Source organism: Silurus meridionalis, chromosome 2 (assembly GCF_014805685.1).
Source record: "Silurus meridionalis isolate SWU-2019-XX chromosome 2, ASM1480568v1, whole genome shotgun sequence".
Classification (NCBI taxonomy): Eukaryota; Metazoa; Chordata; class Actinopteri; order Siluriformes; family Siluridae; genus Silurus; species Silurus meridionalis.
Window position 1 is genome coordinate 3,755,632 of NC_060885.1, and position 22,828 is coordinate 3,778,459.

The following is a 22,828-nucleotide window of genomic DNA, read 5'->3' on the forward strand; positions in this document are numbered from 1 at the left end:
ATAAAACGTATTAATATTATAAAGGGGTGGAAATGGCTGAAGTGGAGCTGAAATGGTTCACAAATCTTCATAAAAATTTGTTATTCAGCAGTTTATTTCCTAAGGGGAACTTGTGGTCTCTGGTGGTCCTTTCAGCTCATTAACACACCCGTTAGTTTGAGTAAAGATAGCTGGTGGTGAGAGGGTCAGGGGCAGATCAGGGTCTGGGGTCAAACAGATTACTGACCCCTTTGTTGCATCCAACAGAGAAGAGCCCTGAAGAGTGAGGACATGTACAGGGCAAGGAGAGGAGGTTTGGGGGTCAGTTACAGATTCTGTTCTAGTGACCAGAAGAGTTTCAGTCTCATGCTTGAGCCATTGATAAGAACCCACACATTATCCAAAAGCATAAATAAATGAATAAATGAACGAATTAATGAATACACATTTTATTTATTAGTATTTTTTCTTCTGTCCTTAGAAGAAAAGCAAACAAATAAATCAATTAGGTCTGTCACTCATATTTAATCACGTCATTAATTAACTTGTGATTAATCACAACTTAATTGCAAATTTTTATCTGTTCCAAATACTTTTCAAGTTTTTAATACTCTAATGAACATGTGCATGAACAAATATCGATTCTTTATTCAAATGTATGTTTATTAGTAGTAAAACCAAACTCAATATAGTGCATGAAAACAAAATATTGTAATCAATGTATTAAAGTGATTATGGTGTTTTAAATTATGTGAATCATCAGGACACCAAACAGAATTTTGCTGTTTCCACACGGACGGTCTTAATTGCTGCATGGCACACATGCAGCAATTAAAAAGGTTTTTCGGTGTTTGATTTAAGACTCGACGCAAAACAAATGTTTAGTGATTCAAAATACATGTTTGGTACACAAAACATTATGCATTTATTTTTCCTATAATTTTCTCTTCTTTCTGTTTTTTTTTTTTTTTTTTTTACTTTTTTTAGGAAGAATGGGGATTTTTTTTTCTCCATCAGATCACTGTGTGCTATCATCATGCAGTACATGTTCAGTACCTGCTGTCTGAGATCTTCTGATGGTTGGATTGATACTGAATGGTGAAGCAGGTTCAGACATTAAATGCACAAATTCCTCATTAATATCCTCATTCAAATCCCCTCCATTTGTGAGATTTAAAGTTCAGACATAAAGCTGCCACTCTGGCTCATCTAAAGCCCTCCTGTTCCATGCTCAAGAAAATCAATGTTCTTTCCCTGCCTGTTTTTTCAGCATTTTTTCTCTTATATAATGACCGTCTCAGTGAGAGGACTGGAGCTGTTCTAATTTGGATGCGGCGTTGCCCCTTTCGTCTCTGGAGTGTTGTTTTCAGCACTGATAGTTCCTCTGCATGTGTAATGTGCTAGAGAAGAAGCAAGACTTTTTATTTTTTCACCTTAACATCTGGAATACTGCACTTTACACAGAATCTAGAGAGAAAGGTATAGCAGATGCTATTGCAGACACAATGCAGATGTGATTTCTTAAGCAGCGATTGCAATTAAATATGCATGGTCACGCTACAAGAATGAATGAGAACCATGAATATTAGTTTACTTCATAGTGGTTTGTTTTTGGTTTAGGGCAAAGGAAATTGTGCTTCATTCTTACAGGTCTAAATGTGAATTTTTGGCTCTGAATCAACTTGTTTCCACAGTGAGAAGCATATTTTTCCTGCAAAAGAGGAAGATGATTGACACCATCCGCCCTCTCTTGGTGTAATCTGTACATGGGTGTATGCTGCTGTTGGCCAGTTGCCAGCGTATGGTTTTGCGGAGACATTGGCATGGTTTACGATCTCCCATTAATCTCTCCCTCAGAGGGACAACAGCATGTAATTTGCGGTGTGTGCTGTTTGCATGCAGGCGTGTTACGGCTGTAAATCTTTCATCAGGGCAGTTTCGATTGGTCACAATGTCATTTGGTATCCCCTTTCAAGACAGCAAACTGGAATAAATGGGTTCAGGGTTGGAAGCAGAGCTCTGCTGCCATGGAAAATGATGAATTAGGTTGCATATTTGGCAGCTTCACTCTTTGTAGACCTAAAAAACTTATTCATGGTAGATGTTGTTCTCTTGTACTGATCTATAATGATTTGATTTCAGCATCAAATCTAAATATTTCCCATTTAACAGTCACATTCACCTTCAAATCTAAAAAACAAAAAATCCAATTTAATACCCACAGGCATCATTAAAACCAAATACTTCCTCATTTAACACCAATATTCACCATCAAAACCAAATTCTTCCCATTTAACACCAACATTCACTTTCCCTTCAAATATTTACACATTTAACAGCCATATTTATATTCAAACCCAGATTTTTCCTATTAAACACCAATAATAGCCATACAAATGAAATATTTGCTCATATGCAACATCAGATCTAAACAGTTCCTAATTTAACAGCCATATTCACCATCAAATCCAAATATTTTCCAATTTAACACAATTTAACACCTACACTCACCATTAAAACTAAATACTTCCTCATTTAACAATTATATTCACCTTCAAATCCAATTATTCCCCAATTAAACAGTCATATTCACCATCAAATCCAATAATTCCCCAATTTAACACCTACACTCAGCATTAAAACTAAATATTTCCCAATGTAAAACTTGCAACATCAAATCCAGTTATTCCCCCATTTACACCCACAGTCAATATCACCTCTAACAAATGATGGAACTAGTGGTATTGCAAAGGTACACCAATCTCAGGTTTATTGCAGTTTGGACAGTAATGTTTATTTCTTAATATAATAAAATAAAATCAGTGTTGGGAGAAAAAACTTTAAAAAATTTTTTGACTAATGGAAAGTTTGTGCAAAAAATTTAACCATAAAAAATTAATTAATTTATTATCTAACTTGTATTATTAATGTAATAGTAACATATGATTTATATATGATTAGAATTTGTTATCCTGTCTCTCAAATCAGTTTTTCCTGGGGAGGTCTCTAGATGCAGCCTGGTTTTGACCTGGAAAAGAACTTTATGGGTTGATTCATTAATGTTAATCTGTTTTTGCAGCACTTTGTTGGTAGATAGTGTGTTGATGTGGTCTAGATTGTGTTAATTCTAATTAGAAACCAGTTGCTCTGGTATATGATTTTGTTGTTATAAGACAATTCATGGCTTTTCCAAAAACATTTCGACTACAATCAATGACTTCTTCTTGAATTTAAGATGTATTCTTTTCTTTTGCTCTAGGGTGCTCTGAGTGCTGTATTAAATGCCTGAGCGGGATTCCCTACGCCTCTCTCATCGCCACCATCCTGCTCTATGCCGGCGTGGCGCTCTTCTGCGGTTGTGGGCACGAGGCGCTCTCTGGCACTGTAGCCATCCTGGAAAACTATTTCGAAGTGGTCCGAGTATCAACTGAAACCTTGGACGTCTTTACCATGTAAGTACTGACTATCATGAAAGACACGCTTGGGAGCACAGTGGGAAATCAGCAGGTTATATGTTTCTAAGATGAAAGAAAGAAAAAAGTGAAGTCAAATCCCCAGACTGTGACCATGGGAAGTTTTAACAAGTATGTTTTGACCATATCATAATTATGTCATGACCATGTCATGCTATGTCATGGCCTTATAATGTTATGTCATAGCCTTATTGTGGTTATATCATGACTATATTGTTGTCATGTCATGAATATTATGATGCTATCATGGCTTTATCATGGTTGTAATAATCACCATCAAATCTAAATATTTTTCAATTTTATATACAGATGCATCATTAAAACCAAATACTTCCAAACCCAATATTCCCTATTTAACATCAATATTCACTATCATAATAAAATATTTCCCCATCTAACACCAATATTTACCATCAAATCCAAATATTTCCCAATTTAGCACCAATATTCCATAATCAAACCAAATACTTCCCTATTTAACACCAATATCCATCATCATAATAAAAGATTTTCCCATCTAACACCAATATTTACCATTAAATCCAAATATTTTTACTTTAACACCAATATTCACTATCAAATCTAAATATTTTCCAATTAAACAGCCAAATTTTTATACAAAACCAAATTTCCTATTTAACCCCAATATTCACCATCAGAATAAAAAATGTCACAGTTTAAATACCGATAATCACCATCAATTCTAAATATTTTCCCACTGTAATGTTATGTCATAGCTTTATCATGATTATATGATGACCAAATCGCTGTCATGTCATAACTATCACAGTGATATTTTATGCAATAGATTTAATATTATTTCTGATATAATATGCTCATATAATAAATGTATTGTGGTCATATCCTGGCAAAATCATGATTATTCCATTGTTGATTTGTCTTGCATGAAATTTTACATAACCATATCGAAGCATCATCATATCATGGCTTTGTCAGGCTTCTAACATGTTATTTAAATAAAGGCTTGTGTCCTCATCTGGGATGAACAGTATTAATACTAAAGCCTGGGAATATGTGAATTCGGGCTCGTTTTCCCTGACACAGCAATGCGGAATCTCTCTCATCACCCACCCACACTGAGGAAAGCTGATAGTGAAGATTGATCTCCTAAGCCTGAGTGTGAGGCTTTGGCTATGGTCCTACTTAGGGAATTAAATTGTTCTGAAATCGCTCTGGGTTGCCGTGGTACACCTGCTCACTGCCTCCACCTGACAGAGAGATAGAGAGAATATAAAAGCAGAGAGAGGGGAAAAGAGAATAAACTAAAAGCTGAAAATCGTGTGTATTGTGTGATAGATTAGATGGCAAAGATATAGATGGAGTGAGATTTAAAGTGAGAAAGAGCAAAGCAGTGATATGTAGAGAGGAGGTGGAGAAGGAGAAGGACGACAGTAGCAGCAGATTGCATTAGTCACCGACTCCTTCGCTTCTCCGTACAACAAACCCATTAATCATCACACACTTAAATGCAGTAATGTTTTAATACTTAAACATTTTCCCCTCTATATGAATACGCCATTAAAGGAGTAAAGGAGATACTGCAGCATTTAATTATAGACAACTTTACTTTCACTTACCCGTCATAAACAAACCTGATCGCATTTTATGAAAGCTTAGTAAAACCCCAATTCCAAAAACACTGTATACAATCGAGTCAATAGAAACAGAATGCAATGGTTCACAAATCTCATAAATCCATATTCTATTTTCAATCAAACTTATAAAACATATTACAAAATGTTTAAACTGAGCAAATGTATGAAAGTCCTATAGAGGCCATGCATTATATTATATTTATTTTGGACGTGGATGTGTGTACGAGAAAACGTGAAAACAAGCAAGAAAAAATATTATAATGCATGGCCTCTTAGGACTCTGTTCCTCAACATCTATTCACAAAACATCTTATCATGGAATTGGGGTTGTACTTTTTTTTGTGTAAAATAGAATGCAGAATTAAGGGAGGGACATCATGAAGGGTGGAATCCCTTTTTGGACACTTCTCCCAGGAGAGCATGAGTAAGAGCATGCCCACCACCATGCTTCATTCGGTTGCAGAAGTCGTCGGTAGTGCTGAACAAGACTCGCTGGAGAAGAACGTTGCAGAAGAAGCGTGTTTTTGTGTGTTTATGTGAGGGAAGGAGAACCTTGTTCAGTACTTACCATATAGGCACATCCTGCTGTAGTCGCTGTTGCTGCTGTTGTTCTTGATGTTCAATTTTAGATTTGGGATCCGATTCTGGACAAATATCTACGGGTGGATCTGATTGTTAGGTGTAGTTAATTTCTAAGTTTTTGTTTCTGTTTTATTTATAGCGATGTCACAGCCCGCAGACGATTGCTACACAAAAGATTTGTGTGTTTGCGATTGTTTAGCTCCTCTCATGGCCACTCCTCCAGGAGTTCGGCTGTTTTTCGGAGAGAAGTTTAAAGCTGTAGCTTTCTTTTATAAATTTAATCAAACTAAAGACTCATCAAAGATATGAAGGATGCAGTACTACTCTATAGGTAATCAAGATGAACATGAGATTGGCCGAAACAGTGTGTGTATGTATGTCCCTTTTAACAAAAATATTTCACTGGGTTCTACTGTGCCTGATCATCTCCCTCTGCAACTGGATCCTGGACCTACCGACTGAGAGACATCAGATCGGGAACAGCATCTCCACACCACCAAACAGAGCACTGGGGCCCCTCAGGGCTGTGTGCTCAGCCCACTGCTGTTCATTCCGCTGACTCATGACTGTGCAGCAATGCAGCGCTCAAACCGCATCATTAAGTACACCGAGACGTTGTGTGTCTCATCAGCAAGAACGATGAGTCGGCATACAGAGAGGAGGTGAAACAGTTAACAGCATGTTGTAGAGACAACAACTTGTCTCTGAACATTGACAAATCTAAAGAGATTGGTTTGTAAGAGAGGTTGTTGACTTTAGGAATGCTCCATTTGAACCATTCTCCACTGACCATCGAGGGATTCTCTGTGGAGATTGTTAAGAGCACCAAATTCATCGGTGTTCATCTGGTGGAGAACTTCACCTGGTCACTCAACACCAGCTCCATCACCAAGAAAGCCCCGCAGGGTCTCTACTTCCTGGGAAGGCTGAAGAAAGCCCATCTCCCTCCCCCATCCTGACCACGTTCTACAGGGGGACTATTGAGAGCATCCTGAGCAGCTGCATGGTTGCCTGGTCTGTAAACTACACCATCTCACATCACAAGACCCTAAAGAGGATAGTGGGGACAGCTGAGAAGGTCATCGGAGTCTCTCTCCCCTCTGTCACAGACATTTACACCACATGCTGCATCCCAAAAGCCAGCGACATTGTGGACGACCCCACACACCCCTTACAAACACCCTTTACACACACTCTTCACTCTCATACTATCAGGTAAGAGGTTCTGTAGGATTCTGGCCTCACATCCAGACTGCAACAGTCTTTTCCCTCAAGCCATCATACTCCTCAACACACAGAAATAAACTGTGCAAAACACACACACACACACACACAGACACACACACTCACCTGTGTGTTACTGACCTGTACAATCTGAACTCAACATACTCAATACTTATTTCACTTCGTACACATCCACATCTTCAGCACCACCATATTATATTAATCATATTATACTGTTTACATGCTGTTTTGCTCCTCTTTAATGCTGCTGTTGCTGTTTTTGCACAACATTGTGTTTATGTTTACAAGAACACTCTTGTTTATAGTTCTTTCTTTTGCACATTGTACTGTATAACACATTATACAACAGGTTTACCGGTGGTGCTATTTTGTGTTTTATGTGCTTTATGTGGCGAGGACACTTACTTTAGTCCTCACACTCTGTGTTCTGTTTTGTAGCTCTGTGTTCTGTGAAGACATGTGTGTGCTCTGTGTGATGTCGCTCTATGTTGTTTAATGTAGCACCAGGGTTCTGGAGAAATGTTGTCTCATTTCACTGTGTACTGTGTCACCTATATATAGTTGAAATGACAATAAAATCTTCTTTACTTGACTAATCTTTAGGAACAGAGCTAACAGAATTCTGCTATATAAAGTAACCTGAAATTCAGAACTGTCTCTGTTTCTAGATACTAAGAAATTTCACATTTGTCTACTTTGTTGTACAAAGTAATGGAGAGTGTGTTAGAGAAGCGAAGTAAAGAGTGCAGGGTGGAGTGGGTGGAGAAGAGTGATAGCAGGAGTGATTTGTGATAGAAGAGTATCTGTGAGAGTGAAAGGGAAAGTTTATAGGACTGTGGTGAGACCTGAGATGTTGTATGGATTAGAGACAGTGGCATTGAGTTAAAGACAGGAGGTGGAGCTGGAGGTAGTAGAGCTGAAGATGTTGAGGTTTTTGTTGGGAGTGACGAAATGGACAGTATTAGAAATGAGTTTATTAGAGGGACAGCGCATGTAGGACGTTTTAGAGACAAGGTGAGGGAGGTGAGATTGAGATGGTTTGGACATGTGCAGAGGAGGAACACGGGGTATATCAGTAGGAGAATGCTGAGGATAGAGCCACCAGGAAGAAGGAAAAGAGGAAGACCAAGGAGGAGGTTTATGGATGTGGTGAGGGAAGACATGCAGGTAGTTGGTGTGAAAGTGGCAGATGTAGAGGACAGACGGGGTATAGAGATGGATCATCTGCTGGGTCGACCCCTAATGGGAGAAGCCAAAAGAAGAAGGAGAAGAAGTCTACTTTGTTGTACATTATAACTGTACCATTATCTGTTTATCTGGGAATTAAATTTAAGCCCCTCACGGAACGTTTCATTGTTTTGCATTGTTTTTGCAACTCGAGATCAGGGCGAAGGGTTTGACGAGTTCACTGTGTGTTTTTGCAGGATCGATATCTTGAAGTACGTGATCTACGGCGTGGCTGCTGCGTTTTTTGTCTATGGGATCCTGCTGATGGTCGAGGGCTTTTTCACCACTGGGGCAATCCGCGACCTCTATGGAGATTTCAAGATCACAACCTGCGGCCGCTGTGTGAGCGCCTGGGTAAGACACACGGCTAACCAAACACTGCAGTACTGTATTGATCTGTAGTTGGGCTTTTGTTTGCATGAAGCTTTCTGGAAACTTGAAAAAAAAAAAAACACTGAATGTAGAAGTGTGAGCAGTGGCAGCAGGGTACCTGACAGTTCCTCAACCTCAGCTTCATCACTCCTGTTTAAATCTGGTCTCAAACAGGGTTGTGCATATGATTTTTTTTATATATACTGTTATATAGTTTTACAGTTTTTGTTGGGTTTTCCCTAGGATATTTTCTTACAGAAAGTTGGCCAAAATTACAAACCAAGTATCCAAACACTGATCAGGCAGTTACTAAGAATTAATGAACAGAAATCTCCCATTTATGTGCATAGCCTATGGACAATTTCTACATCACTGATTTTATGATGCAATGTATGATGAACGTAATGCATTGAAGACATACTAGCTTTGTTAACAGGTTAGCAAAGCATGCTAATTGTATACGCTATTTACCCTCACCAGGAACAGCAGTGCTCTGCTATTTAATTCTAAACTTTATTTTTTTTTAGCTTTATGCTTCTTTATCTCCATACATACTGGTGGCTAAGTGGTTAGGTGTTTGGGTTACTGATCAGAAGGACAGGGGGTCAAGCCCTGGTATCATCTGCTGCCACTCCTGGGAAGCTTTTGTCCATATAATGTATTTTTCACCAGTAGCAAAAACACAATACTGAGAAGAAACTTTGAAATATACTGTAGATATGAAGATATTCTGATGGATCGTTCCAGACAAATGTTATGTTTTGTTGCTTGGAATTCCAAAAAAGCTTGTGTCAAGTTTGTTTAAAATTGTGATCTGGGAAATTTTTATTAATAACCTTTACATTAACATTGTGTCTATTTGAAGGTGGCGATTACATTCTACATTACATTACATTCTACCTACAATTGATTGACCCTGATAGCTGATTACAATGAAGCGAACCTCATGATTTAATTTATATATCTACTGTATTTTTCGGACTATAAGCCGCTACTTTTTTCCCACGTTTTGAACCTCACGGCTTAAACAACGAAGTGGCTAATTTATGAATTTTTTTCCCGGTTTCACAAACTTGAAGCCAAAAAACTGAGCCCCATAACATTAGACCAATGAAATTTCCGAACGGAAACGAAAAAAACGCACCTCACCTGTGTTCTGAGCTGCACGGCTTCAGGAGAAAAAACTTCCATCAGGTGATTTTTAAACGCACGACAATGCCAAAAGACAAACTCCCGAAAGTAATAGTTGTGAAAGCAAGGAGGAAAACAGTGAACAACGACTTTCCTGGTAGGCTACTGTTTAGATACAAGCCGTTGTAACGCGTTGAGTCTGGGTGAAGGGAGAGCTCGCTAACTCCAGTTACAACAGAAATCATATAAGCACAGACAGGTTTCCAAAATAATACCTGAATAAAACCGGAAGAATGCAGTGGCATGCTATTCCCAAAATACCGCTATGATCCTAAAGGAAGCGCAACATATTTTACCCGTTACACCGTGTGTAACGTGTCTTTCGTTAAAGCCTGTGTAAAGTACATTAGTGTAGACTTATAGCGGCTTATAGACAGACACGGCTTATTTATGTTAAAAATAAAAATATTTGTAAAATTCAGTGGGTGCGGCTTATATATGGGTGCGCTTTATAGTCCGGAAATTATGGTGTGTGTATATATATATGTATATATATATATATATATATATATATATATATATATATATATCTGATTTTATATTTAAATTTCTAATCTAATGATGTTCATAGGCAATCAGCTGCTACTGTCTCTTTCATAAAAAAAAAATATCCCTTTATTAATTAAAACTCACATTACCAGTTGTTGTTGATGATGTTTTTGTGTCCTTCTCTCCCCAGTTCATCATGTTGACCTACATCTTCATGCTGGCCTGGCTGGGTGTGACGGTCTTCACCTCTCTCCCAGTCTTCATGTACTTCAACATCTGGAACACCTGCCAGAACAGCACAGTCGCTGAGGGAGCCAACCTGTGCTTCGATCTGCGCCAGTTTGGTATGTGGTGAATGTCTCTTTGTTCATGTTAAACATACACATTCTCACTCCCAACCCATCACATTTGGGTTAGGGTTTGGGGTAGGGTTAGTAAGAATGGGTTAGCATTAGTGAGAACCGGTTAGGGGTAGGGATGGGTTTAGTGAGAACGAGTTAGGGTTAGTGAGAATAGGTTATGGGGAGAGTTACTGAGAATAGGTTAGGGTTAGGGGTAGTGAGAACTGGTTAGGGGCAGGGTTAGTGAGAATGGGTTAGGGGTAGGGTTAGAGAACGGGTTAGGGTTAGGGGTAGGGTTAGTGAGAATGGGTTAGGGGCAGGGTTAGTAAGAACGGGTTAGGGGCAGGGTTAGTAAAAATGGGTTAGGGGTAGGGTTAGAGAATGGGTTAGGGTTAGGGGTAGGGTTAGTGAGAACGGGTTAGGGTTAGTAAGTATGGGTTAGGGGTAGGGTTAGTGAGAATAGGTTAGGGTTAGTGAGAACGAGTTATGGGCAGGGTTAGTGAGAATGGGTTAGGGAAGGTTCAAGAACGGGTTAGGAGTTAGTGAGAACGGGTTAGGGGCAGGGTTAGTGAACGGGTTAGGGTTTGGGGTAGGGTTAGTGAGAATGGGTTAGGGGCAGGGTTACTGAGAACGGGTTAGGGGCAGGGTTAGTGAGAACGGGTTAGGGGCAGGGTTAGTGAGAATGGGTTTGGGGTAGGATTAGAGAACGGGTTAGGGGTAGGGTTAGTGAGAATGGGTTAGAAGCAGGGTTAGTGAGAACGGGTTAGAGGCAGGGTTAGTGAGAACGGGTTAGAGGCAGGGTTAGTGAGAACGGGTTAGGGGCAGGGTTAGTGAGAATAGGTTAGGGGTATGGTTGGTGAGCGGGTTAGGGGTAGGGTTAGTGAGAACAGGTTAGGGGTAGGGTTAGTACGAATGGGTTAGGGTTAGGGGTAGGGTTAGTGAAAACGGGTTAGGGTTAGTAAGAACAGATTAGGGTTAGTAAGAACAGGTTAGGGTTAGTGAGAACAGGTTACGGTTAGTAAGAACAGATTAGGGTTAGTAAGAACAGATTAGGGTTAGTGAAAACGGGTTACGGTTAGTAAGAACAGGTTAGGGTTAGTAAGAACGGGTTAGGGGTAGGGGTAGGGTTAGTGAGAACGGGTTAGGGTTAGTGAGAACGAGTTATGGGTAGGGTTGGAGAACGGGTTAGGGTTAGGGTTAGTGAGAATGGGTTAGGGAAGGTTCGAAGAACAGGTTAGGTTAGTGAGAACGGGTTAGGGGCAGGGTTAGTGAGAATGGGTTAGGGGTAGGGTTAGAGAACGGGTTAGGGTTAGGGGTAGGGTTAGTGAGAACGGGTTAGGGGCAGGGTTAGTAGGAACGGGTTAGGGGCAGGGTTAGTGAGAACGGGTTAGGGGCAGGGTTAGTGAGAATGGGTTTGGGGTAGGATTAGTGAGAATAGGTTTGGGGTAGGATTAGAGAACGGGTTAGGGTTAGGGGTAGGGTTAGTGAGAACGGGTTAGAGGCAGGGTTAGTGAGAACGGGTTAGGGGCAGGGTTAGTGAGAATGGGTTAGGGGTATGGTTGGAGAACGGGTTAGGGGTAGGGTTAGTGAGAACGGGTTAGGGGTAGGGTTAGTACGAATGGGTTAGGGGTAGGGTTAGTGAAAACAGGTAAGAACAGATTAGGTAAGAACAGATTAGGGTTAGTAAGAACAGGTTAGGGTTTGTAAGAACGGGTTACGGTTAGTAAGAACAGGTTAGGGTTAGTAAGAACAGGTTAGGGTTAGTAGGAACAGATTAGGGTTAGTAAGAACAGATTAGGGTTAGTAAGAACAGGTTAGGGTCAGGGTTAGTAAGAACAGGTTAGTATAAGTGAGAATGAGTTAGGGTTAGTAAGAACAGATTAGGGTTAGTAAAAACAGGTTAGGGGCAGGGTTAGTAAGAACAGGTTAGTATAAGTGAGAATAAATTAGGGTTAGTAAGAACAGATTAGGGTTAGTAAGAACAGGTTAGGGGCAGGGTTAGTAAGAACAGGTTAGTATAAGTGAGAATGAGTTAGGGTTAGTGAGAACAGGTTAGGGTCAGTAAAAACATATTAGGGTTAGTAAAAACAGGTTAGGGGCAGGGTTAGTAAGAACAGGTTAGTATAAGTGAGAATGGGTCAGGGTTTGTAAGAACGGGTTAGAGGCAGGGTTAGGGATCCTGATATATATATATAAAAGAGGCTTTTGGCGTCTACCAAGGGGGAAAAATTGTTTGGGCTGGTTCATGATGGCCCAAGTCGTTTTTAAAACTGCATATGGGTTTTTGGGTTATTCTGTTTGTTTGTTTGAAAAAAGTCCTGGAGATATCAGAAAGCTCTGACTGATAAAGAATCCTGAAACTGGAGAACCTTTTAATGTTGTTTGTATTTGGTTAAATACTATAGGAGTATAAAGCTGTGGTTTGCAGCAGCACTACAATCAGATTAATCAACATCTTCTGAACAATTAGAAACCAAAATTTGACTATGCTGAAAAAGGCACTGGTATCCTATCCTGTTTGTCGCACTTGATTATTAAACAGCCCAGGTGATCAGTGGTGATTTGATCTAAGTGAGGCTGTGTATACATTATAGGTTATAGGTTTCCCATTTCTCATCAATGTAAATCATTGGTCAGAATGATATAAGCCTCACAAATAGACTCTGTCTTCCAACGATTTCTTCCTTTATCGCATTTTTGTGAAACAACACCCTGACCGTTAATATGCTTAACATGAGGTTCAGGATTTAAATAAACAACACACAGTTAGGTTAGTGATTAATAAGGTTATTTTTCCTTCCTTCTGGATTTTCTTTCAGGAATTGTAACCACTAATGATGACAGGAAGATCTGCACTGGAACCGACAAGTTCAACCAGATGTGTGCTTCTGACGAGGTCAGTCTCCTGTCTTCCACTCTAGTAAAAGTCTCTAGAATTGTATCAAAAAAGGGCAGTTATTAAAACAATTACAAAGCAAATATTTTAACAGTGATGGAACTGTAATGAATAGACAGTTGCTGCCACCCAGATAAGCATGGGTTTTCTTTTGAGTCTGGTTCCTCTCAAGGTTTCTTCCACATTCCTCTCAGAAAGTTGTTCCATGCCACAGTCACCAGTGGGTCACTCATTAGAGATAAATGTACAATTTTATGGAAGAAATGTATACATTCTTTTTTAACTGCTGTATCTCTGTAAATCTGATTTGAGACAATTTCCATTGTTAAAAGTGTTCTACAAATAGAAATTAATTGTTGAATTTAGGATACAGCTCCACAATAATCAGATTCTTTCTAATTGATTTATAATTTAATTTATCATTTTGAGGTAATTACTGACAGATAAAGCACATAAAAAATGTCAAAAGGATGAATTTCCTCAGTTGGCAAAGGCAGAACATCCTCTGCTGGGCCTTTTTAGCAATGGAGTCAATGTTATTGTCCCACTTCAGGTCCTGAGAGATGGCGGTACCCACAAACTTGAATGACTCCACTGTTGTTACAGTGCTGTTCATGATGGTGAGTGGGGGGGGAGTGGTAGGGGTTTCTCCTGAAGTCCATGATTATCTCCACTATTTTGAGTGTGTTGAGCTCCAGGTTGTGGTGGTTGCACCAGACAGCCAACTCTTTAACCTCCTGTCTGGATGAGTGTCGTCCGCAAACTTCAGGAGCTTGACAGAGGGGTTTTTAGAGGTGCAGTCATTTGTGTACAGGGAGAAGAGCAATGGGGAACACCAGTGCTGATAGTGATAGACCTGGATGTGAGTTTGCCCAGCCTCACTGTCTGCTGCCTGTCTGTCAAGAAGCTGGTGATCCACAGACAGATTGGAGTGGGCACAGAGAGCTGGGTCAGTTTGGCTGAGAGAAGGTCAGGAATGATGGTATTAAAGGCCGAACTGAAGTCTAAAAACAAGATCCTTGCGTAGGTCCCAGGTCCGTCAAGATGTTGCAGTATATAATGCAGTCCCATGTTGACTGCATCATCTGCAGACCTGTTTGCTTTATGGGCAAAATGAAGGGGATCCAGCGGAGGTCCAGTGATGTCCTTCAGGAAGGCCAGGACCAGTCTTTCAAATGACTTCATGATCACAGACGTGAGAGCAACAGGTTATTAAAACCAGTGATTTGGGTTTTTTTGGGGACTGGAATTATCGTTTGAAGCAGTAGGGAAATACACACAGCTCCAGTGATCTGTTAAAGATCTGAGTGAAGATGGGGGTCAGTTGGTCAGCACAGACTTTTAGGCAGGCAGGCTGGTGAAACACTGTCTGGGCCATCTGATCTCCTCTGTTAGTTTGTTCCTGGCCTGAAACAACATGGAGGTGGAAGCGTAATGGTTCGGGGTTGTTTCGGAGCAGGGAAGGTTGGGGACTTTTTCTGAAAAGTGAAAGAAACCAACATGGCAACCTTATTCTATTGTATTTTTTCTTCTAAAGATAATAAGGCAGAAATATCCAGCATGTCATGTTAATAAAAAAACCTAAAAAACACTGGAGACTCGTCCCCTTGAAATGAAATAAACTGAAATCCACTCAACAATTCAGTATTTATCAGTTGCTATAGAAACTCTAACATATCAAAACAATATAGAAAATTACTTAATACCTTCTGACCAATTCAGATTTGAGAATTTCTCTGGGAGACACTTGTCTGGGCAAAATCAAATTGTCTTGGTTCTACGAGTGTCTGAGTTTGTTTCCTGGACATTTTAAATTAGTCTTTTCCTTCCTTTGTCTCGTCTCTCAGTTGGATCTGACATTCCACTTGTTCGTTTGTGCTCTGGCGGGGGCAGGAGCAGCCGTCATTGCCATGGTAAGCCGTTTATTACTCAACCTCTCTCCCTCTCTCTTTTACTCTATTTCTCTTTCTCTCTCCTTTTTCTTTCCTTTTTAACACACTTTATCACTTCCATCACTTCCACTTTCCCATCACTCTCTTACTCTGTACGGTGCATCATTTTACATCACACTGCAAATAACAAGTCTCTTTAATGCAATGCAATTCTTTTTTCTTTCGTTCATAAGCATTTCATAATCCATCTGTTCATCTATTTATCATTCCACTTTCCAGGCTATTCACTTTTTTCTTATTCAGGACCAGAAACGTTATAAAATCATCAGCTTGTCCAGGAGAAAGAAAAAAACTCCAGGGTGATTTCTGTTTGGGTGCAGAGAATTCAGGATTAACCAAACTCACAATAGGGACATGGGACGTCAGTCAGAAGGGAGGGAGGAATACAAGAAGGGAAGAAGGAAGGAATGAAAGAAGGAAGGAAAGAAGTAAGGAAAGAATACAGGAGGGAAGGAAGGTAGAAAGGAAGGAAGGAAGGAAGGAAAGAAGGAAGGAAAGAAAAAAGGAAGGAAAGAAGAAAGGAGGAAGGAAAGAAGAAAGGTAGGAAGGAAGGAATAAAGGAAGGAAAGAAGAAAGGAGGAAGGAAGGAGAGGCAGAAGGAATGAGTAAGACAGTTAGGGTGGATTGAAGAGAGGCAGTGAGGAAAGGAGGAAGAAATGGAGGAAGTAAAGAAGGAAGGAAAGGAGGGTGAAAGGAATAGCAAAAATGAAAAAGAAAGAAAGGCAGGATGGACAGACTGTGTGTACAGTGTGTGTGTAGTGTGTAGTGTGTGTGTAAATATATATATATATATATATATATATATATTTATATTGAGATTAAGAAAGAAATAAAGAGAGAGAGAGAGAGAGAGAGAGAGAGAGAGAGAGAGAGAAAGAAAAGAAGCGACAGACAGAGAACTCAATGAGAAAGGTAAAGAGGTGAAACAGAGGATAGAGAACAAAGAAGAGGACAGGGGCGCAGAATGAAGAGAGAGAGAGTTAGGGAGGGAGAGAGAGAGAGAGAGAGAGTTAGGGAGGAGAGAGAGAGAGAGTTAGGGAGGGAGAGAGAGAGAGAGAGAGTTAGGGAGGGAGGGAGAAAGAGAGAGAGAGAGAGAGAGTTAGGGAGGAGGAAGCAGGGTGACGGAGAACGAGTAAAGGAATGCTCTGCATTGAAAATGCATAGGGGCTGTTGCCATGGAAACAAAGAAGAGGAGAGGAGAAGAGATGGAAAGTAAAAAAAAAGAAAAGTGGTGTGTGTGTGTGCGCGCGCAAAGAAGCCTCTTGTTAAAAAAAAAAAAACAGCCGCTCCCCTGCACCAGCTAAAGAGGACAAATAAGATATATATAAATGGTGTGTGTGTGTGTGTGTGTGTGTGTGTGTGTGTGTGTGTGTGTGTAAGCATGTAGGTCTATAGGTGTATATGGGCTAAATAATTCTGAACGTTTAAATGTATGATTCTTACTGGGTGTATATCTTTAGGAGTGTGTGTGTGTGTGTGTGTGTGTGTGGACAGAGAAACACAGTGACCTAAAATGCGATAAATAGCACAAAATGAAATGTCAAGATATTTAAAATCCCAACACACACACACACACACACACACACACACACACACACACACACACACACACACGGTCTTGTTAGGTTCTTTATAAAATTACATCACCTCAACACCGCGTCCTACTCCGGTCTGTAGCATTTGCAGGCAAAACCCGCCACCTAGTGGCCCACCTAGTGAACTGTATTATTATTATTATTATTATTATTATTATTATTATTATTATTATTATTATTATTATTATTATATTGTCCCAGTGCAACACACACATGCACACACCAATAAAACGTTATATATACTGTTAGATTTGTTCTTCAATTATTATATATAACAATCAAATGACATTTCAGAAAATTCAGAACAGGAAAAATCTGAAAAAATAAATAAAAAAATCTATAGGCTAAAGTGGCAGGGATTTAGTGTGATCTCCCCTTACACATGAGCAATAGCAGGAACTTATAAACCTAAATAAAATGGAACCCTAATTAATGTCATTGCTAAAACCTGTATCTTATTTATTTCAAACTACTGCTGTGTAAAAGGTTTATTACACATATCTAGACATCACATACACATATTGTGTGAGTTTAATTCGTTGGAAGCGTAATAGTATGATAATATATGTTTTGCACTGTACTGAGAAAAAAAGAAATATAATTTATGCATAAATATATCATTAAATATTTTAATATGTATATTTGAATACAATTCACAGTAACTGAGAACCTGTACTGTACTATACAGTGAGGAAAATAAGTATTTGAACACCCTGCTATTTTGCAAGTTCTCCCACTTAGAAATCATGGAGGGTCTGAAATTGTCATCGTAGGTGCATGTCCACTGTGAGAGACATAATCTAAAAAAAAAAAATCCAGAAATTACAATATATGATTTTTTAACTATTTATTTGTATGATACAGCTGCAAATAAGTATTTGAACACCTGTCTATCAGCTAGAATTCTGACCCTCAAAGACCTGTTAGTCTGCCTTTAAAATGTCCACCTCCACTACATTTATTATCCTAAATTAGATGCACCTGTTTGAGGTCGTTAGCTGCATAAAGACACCTTTCCACCCCATACAATCAGTAAGAATCCAACTGCTAACATGGCCAAGACCAACGAGCTGTCCAAAGACACTAGAGACAAAATTGTACACCTCCACAAGGCTGGAAAGGGCTACGGGGAAATTGCCAAGCAGCTTGGTGAAAAAAGGTCCACTGTTGGAGCAATCAATAGAAAATGGAAGAAGCTAAACATGACTGTCAATCTCCCTCGGACTGGGGCTCAATAGAGAATCTTTAGAGGGAGCTCAAACTCGGTGTTTCTCAGTGACAGGCCAGAAACCTGACTGATCTAGAGAAGATCTGTGTGGAGGAGTGGGCCAAAATCCCTCCTGCAGTGTGTGCAAACCTGGTGAAAAACTACAGGAAACGTTTGACCTCTGTAATTGCAAACAAAGTCTACTGTACCAAATATTAACATTGACTTTCTCAGGTGTTCAAATACTTATTTGCAGCTGTATCATACAAATAATTAGTTAAAAAATATACAAAAATAGTGAATAAACAAATAGATTTTAATAAAACTGATCATAAAATAAATTTCTTTATTGATTTAATTAAAACAATTTAAATAAACAAAATTATTAAAAATTATATATATATATGTGTGTAAATGTAAATTAAAACAGAATGCAATGATTTTTAGATTTTATAAACCCATATTTTATTTACAGCAGAACAAAACAAAATCAAGTCATTGACGGTCCAATTCTTCTGTATTTATCTTTTTACTAGTTTGTTGCATAGAAACAAAAGTAACATGCATGTGTCTCAAACACCATACAAGAGCAAAATCTTTACAGTGTAATTATTATATAATTATTTGCTTAAATTAAATATTTTTCATATTATTAGTATTTATTAATTAATATTTTTATTCCCTAAGACATTTTCCAAATAATGTAATATGTGTATTTATCCATTTAAAAAGAAAACAGAAAAGAAACTGATGATGCGGCTGTTCTTTTATTGCTTTTTTAAATGTTATTAATATTTTTTATTATTATTGTTATTATTATTAACATAAAATTAAACATGCAAATGATTCATTTTTTCTTACATTTATTCAGCAAGATGTAGTGACACCCGTCCTTTCTCTCTCTGTCCTATGTGTGTGTGTGTGTGTGTGTGTGTGTGTGTGTGTGTGTGTGTGTGTATGTGTGTTGTGATGTCATTGGTCATGTCACAGATGGTGTCCAGTTCTGTTCTTGTGCGTAATTACGTCACACTGTTCACTCAGAGCTCGGGGAGATACTGCACACGATTCTGAAGCCCCGCACACGTCTTCACTATACACACACACACACACACACACACACACACACACACACACACACACACAGAGAGACTGGGATGTTGACTCCGTCAATAACACACAAACACGGAAATGACCCCCCAGTCCTAATGACGTCCCTTTAATTACCTTAACACAAAAACAATCCAGGCTTCTATGTGTTCCTTGTGTTCACTGTATGTGGTGTAGTAACGTGGTGGTCCACCTGTCGAGCAAAGTTCCATCTAACCAAATTTTAATAAAACAAAACCTACTCACCAGAGATGCAGACTCGTAATGTGCAGCGCCCCTCAGAGGCTGTAATCCAGTGGTACCGCTCGTATTCACTGGTCTGGAAGTGGTGAACAAACCCTTTCCCGGGCTGAGACACGCTAGCTAGCTTCGGGGTTGGCCGACCTCCTCACGATGTCTAGCTTTTCTTCAAAATGTATTTTTAAATATGTCCAAGAGCAAATCAATTTCTCTTCCTCCGTAGGCATAAAAAAGTCTAACCTTGATGTATTAATGTGTGCAGAGCTACACACGTGATTTACCAGTCAAACTTGGCTGTAACAGATTCCCTCTGAACAACCAATCAGAGGACGGAAAAATGCTGATGCTATTCTGGGACAGCGAGCTGCCCTGTGAGGAGAATAAGAAATCTGATTTGTGAAGAAACAGAGCTATTTCTTAAGGAGACTGTGGTAAAAAGGCCAGCAGTACTGACTATGAAGGCTCTGAGCAGATTAGATCGACATGGCAGCACATAGAGGCTCAAATCTGATTGGACAAAAAATCTAACATCCACATACACGTACTGGAAGCAGTGCAGCCGAGAGAAACACTACAGAATGAAGAGAATAAACTGTTGGGAATAAATTAATACAATTTCATTGAACAAATTTTATAATTTAGGTTGTAAATGTAGGTCAGTGCTTCTGATAGTGTTTAGACCAGCAGAGAAGAATTTACTGACCCTGACCGCCCACCACTGATATATATAAGGGGTTTATCAGGGGTTTAGTGATACACAAAATTCATAGTTCGTTTTTTAAGTGGCGGTTCGGTTAAATTTTTGTTAAGGGAAGTAATACAAAACATAAAATCTCTCTTTTTTTTTATATAATTATTTTATTATTTTTAACATTTGTGAACATCAACAGTTTACAGTTTTAAAGCACTTTTAAATAAAATGCCTTCTTGGTTAAATAATGTAGAATATAATATTTTGTATTTCCGGTACGGAGTGAGTATCCACAGCAACACTGCGCTAACTCTAGTCTCTTTTTAATACCCCTGTCATTGTGTATGTTTTCGAGTTTAATAATAATCTAAAAATGTGTGAGTCGGAGACTAAACAAACTTACAGTCCGCCACTTAATACATTCCTGAGGAAACTCAGATTGTAACGATGTTCCACACGTAAAAAGGATTGCATTGCAGCGCTGTACTGAAAGATTTCGGGGTAAAATACGTGTACCTGTACAACCCTAATATATTTATCTACAGCACATTCAGTAGTGTCATCAAATATCTTAAAAAAAACAAACAATCCAAGTACTGATGAACTGTATCACACTGAAACAGATTCAGAAGCATTACGAAGTACTGAATCACTACATTGTAATCAACACGGCTGAATTCAGTATGTATGATGTCATCATGGAGCATGTTTGGCAGAGGTGGATCCACCACGTTCTTCAGTAAATACAGCAGGGTACTTCAGAACTAAACCTCTTGACCTTTCACTCTGTTCGGAAATAATCAGTAACTCGGCTGATGGTAACTTCCTGTTCCTTATCCTTCCTCCGCGAGGACGAGGTGTATTAACAGTCTGAAGTGTGTAATAACAGTTGACATTGTTTTGATGACATGTTTGAGCGCAGTAACCTCCCTGTGTCGCATACTAACCCCGTGTCTGTGGCCGGCGCTGCTCTTTGTTGACGCAGGTGCACTACCTGATGGTCCTGGCGGCGAACTGGGCCTACGTGAAGGACGCGTGCCGTATGCAGAAGTACGAAGACATCAAGAGCAAGGAGGAGCAGGAGCTTCACGATATTCACTCCACTCGCTCCAAAGAGCGCCTTAACGCCTACACATAAACCATACACACACACACACACACACACACACACACACATATATATACAAATACACATACACACAATCCCAGCATGTTCCTTTCCTTCCCTAGACAACACACACACACACACACACATATATAAGCACACATGTAATGAGTTTTGATTGTTTAGAGGATCGCCAAGATCATGGACTTTCACACACTTGTATGTTTTTTTGGGTTTTTTTCCATTTCTATTGTGACTTTTCTCTTGTAAATTTTTTTCCGATGGCTCTTATCCTTCGACGTGGCGTCAAAATGCGAACCGATCCACTTCGAATTCCCAAAACAAGTTGTCGTTTGACAAGCCCCACCCACTAGCACATAAGCTCCACCCATTCGAACATACGCTCCACCCACTACCCCTTTATTATTACATTTAACAGACGGCCTTTTATCAAAAGCAACTTACAATAATCTCACGTTTTTTTCTTTTTCTTTTAAGCAAATGAGGCTCAAGGGCCATACTCAGGGGCCCAACAGAGGCGGCTTGGTGGTGCTGGAACTTGAACTCATAACCAGCCGATTAGTGACATATAACACGCCCGGGTGTGCTCTCATTCGCAACAAATTTACATAAAACACACCCTATTTGAGTCAGGCATTTGAAGAGTTTGCAAAAACACTGCGACGATGTTTTACCAATTAATAAGAAAAAGAGTTACGGAATTTCAAATAAATGCCAAAGACTAAATTTAATAAATAAAAGGTTCATTTTTTTCTTTAATTTTTCCCCCCCAAATATAATATCACACATTAATTTTTTCATTGATTTTTAAAGACTTTCTAAAATGAATTTTTGAAAGATTTTTTCTTATTAAAGGTTAATTTAAATGTTGTTTTTTTTTTTTAATTTTTATTAATTTTTACAATTCTGATCGTCATCAGCGTCGATGAATAAGAGTCATCTATTCATTAAAGACACGAACATATATATTACAAACCAACAACGTCAAACTACTTTTTTAAGCTTTTAACGATCATGAGAAAAGTGAATTATGATACGTCATGTCTGACAAGATGGGGAAATTAGCCACATTGCTAGCTACACTATTATTAATATTCTTCAGCCATAAATAACTGTAACATTTTTAACATTTCTAACCTCGGAGTGAAATAATGAATCTTACTGAAGATAAAAAATAGCGATAAAAAGACACAGAAAGCTTTTTAAGAATGCTAACATCCAGTTACCTGATGTTATGCTAGTGCTGTTAATGTGAGTGAAGAAACCGCTCAAGAGTACGTAGCTAGCACGATGGCTAGTTATAGGATTAGCAATACGCCTCCTGCACATAATGGCAATCGTTTGACTCCTGGAAAGCAGTGTATGGAATTTTACGCTGATATTTTTATGACTTTAACCTGATTTTATCATCCGTATAGAACTTAAACAGGGCCTCGTTTTCTTATTGTTTTCATTATTTTTTACATCCAAGGCATGACCAAACTCGCATGATTACACAG

General features: G+C 39.0%; 1 protein-coding gene across 3 annotated transcripts in view; it reads left to right on the forward strand.

Annotated features, from left to right (window-relative positions):
* gpm6ab (glycoprotein M6Ab) overlaps positions 1 to 22,069 on the forward strand; it is a 69,200-nt gene extending 47,131 nt beyond the window's left edge. For 2 of the 3 annotated variants that reach the window (XM_046876862.1, XM_046876856.1), the window contains exons 2-7: positions 3,239 to 3,431; positions 8,320 to 8,476; positions 10,365 to 10,518; positions 13,335 to 13,411; positions 15,259 to 15,324; positions 21,189 to 22,069. In XM_046876862.1, coding sequence (XP_046732818.1) covers positions 3,239 to 3,431; positions 8,320 to 8,476; positions 10,365 to 10,518; positions 13,335 to 13,411; positions 15,259 to 15,324; positions 21,189 to 21,341 — 800 coding nt within the window. In that variant the 3' untranslated portion in view covers positions 21,342 to 22,069. Of the gene's footprint in view, positions 1 to 3,238; positions 3,432 to 8,319; positions 8,477 to 10,364; positions 10,519 to 13,334; positions 13,412 to 15,258; positions 15,325 to 19,155; positions 19,600 to 21,188 lie in introns of those variants that run through there. The other variant, XM_046876870.1, reaches the window with a different exon arrangement.
* Positions 22,070 to 22,828: the final 759 nt, after the last annotated feature.